This window comes from Oryzias melastigma, linkage group LG13 (assembly GCF_002922805.2).
Source record: "Oryzias melastigma strain HK-1 linkage group LG13, ASM292280v2, whole genome shotgun sequence".
Taxonomy (NCBI): Eukaryota; Metazoa; Chordata; class Actinopteri; order Beloniformes; family Adrianichthyidae; genus Oryzias; species Oryzias melastigma.
Window position 1 is genome coordinate 22,427,704 of NC_050524.1, and position 1,245 is coordinate 22,428,948.

A 1,245-nucleotide genomic window follows, 5' to 3' on the forward strand; every position below is an offset into this window, starting at 1 on the left:
GTGGACTTCCAAAAAGCTCACTCATGATTGGTGACTGTTGTTCCCCTAAAAACGTGAGTCAGGCCAACTCGGACCAATCAAAGCTACCAAACACTGTTTGCGGTTACAAAGGCAGACCTGTGGGTAATGTGGCTGGAAGTGAGCGTCTTCTTTGCATCTTTGCTTCTGGTCCAGATCGTCAGCCTCCTGAAGGCTCTGACTGGACCTGAGGCAGCCTGGGGGGTGGGCCTCGGTGTTGGTCTGATACTTCAGAGCACCACTGGTTGAAAAAAAAAAAGAGAAGAATTTAGGAGATTTATTTCAACCTTTGAACATGTATGACATCTGCTGCATGGTTAAACTCTTCTATGACTTTAGTCACTTCAACAAACTATTAATAAAATACTGTTAAAATAATCTCATTTTATAGCAACAATCAGGATTGAATTGAATTATTAAAAAATGAAATTATAAGGACTACAATGGATTACAGTGACCACAACTGTGTTTCATAATCTAAAATGAAAACCAAAATAGTTGTAGGAATTACAGTTAAAAAGATGTTAAAATATTAACAATTTAGAACATGTCCCATCTTTTCTTAAATCTATCAGAAACATTTATGAATATATAAGAAACACGTGAATGCAGTACCAGGAGTAAATGGAGCCACGATAAACAACAGAAAAGAAAACAACAAGCAGACTGGAAAAACCCCAGAAACTGGAGTTATTCTCACTAAAAATTGATATTTTACCAGAAATATTAAAGACAAAACAGAAAATACAAACAGATTGTGCTTCCCAGCAGCTTACCCAACCATGTGTACCATCAGGATGATGTAGAAGATAATAAAGAGGTTGTGTGTGTACCAGAAGATCTCATAGTTACACACCCTGAAATATACAGTAAACAAGTCAGAGCATACTATGGACAACGTTCTTCTATCCAAATAACTTTTATGGATTAGTTAAAGTGTACTTCTCCATTGTTCATCGATTACATGACTTTGAGCCATTTACAGCCTCTAAAATGCTTCTTTAAAAGACTATTTGTGAAAATTCTACAGATTTCACATGTCATACTTATGAACTCTCCCAGATATAACAGCTCACTCAATCTATCTACAACTTTCACTGGGAAGGTTTCGGCTCTACCTACCGAATGCAGTGGGATGAAGATATGAACATCAGCAGAAGGATGAGGACCAACAACACGCCCGAAAGTCCCGGAACTGAGGAGAAATGGAGAGTGGTCATAAAAGAA

At 37.7% G+C, this 1,245-nt stretch overlaps 1 protein-coding gene across 1 annotated transcript in view; it reads right to left on the reverse strand.

Annotated features, from left to right (window-relative positions):
• Positions 1-1,245, reverse strand: part of LOC112149940 (NADPH oxidase 4) — a 24,081-nt gene that overhangs the window by 10,833 nt on the left and 12,003 nt on the right. The window contains exons 8-9 of the mRNA XM_024277950.2: positions 795-875; positions 118-259 (exon numbers count right to left, since the gene is read on the reverse strand). Of these exons, the coding sequence (XP_024133718.1) occupies positions 118-259; positions 795-875 (223 nt within the window). The remainder of the gene's footprint in view (positions 1-117; positions 260-794; positions 876-1,245) is intronic.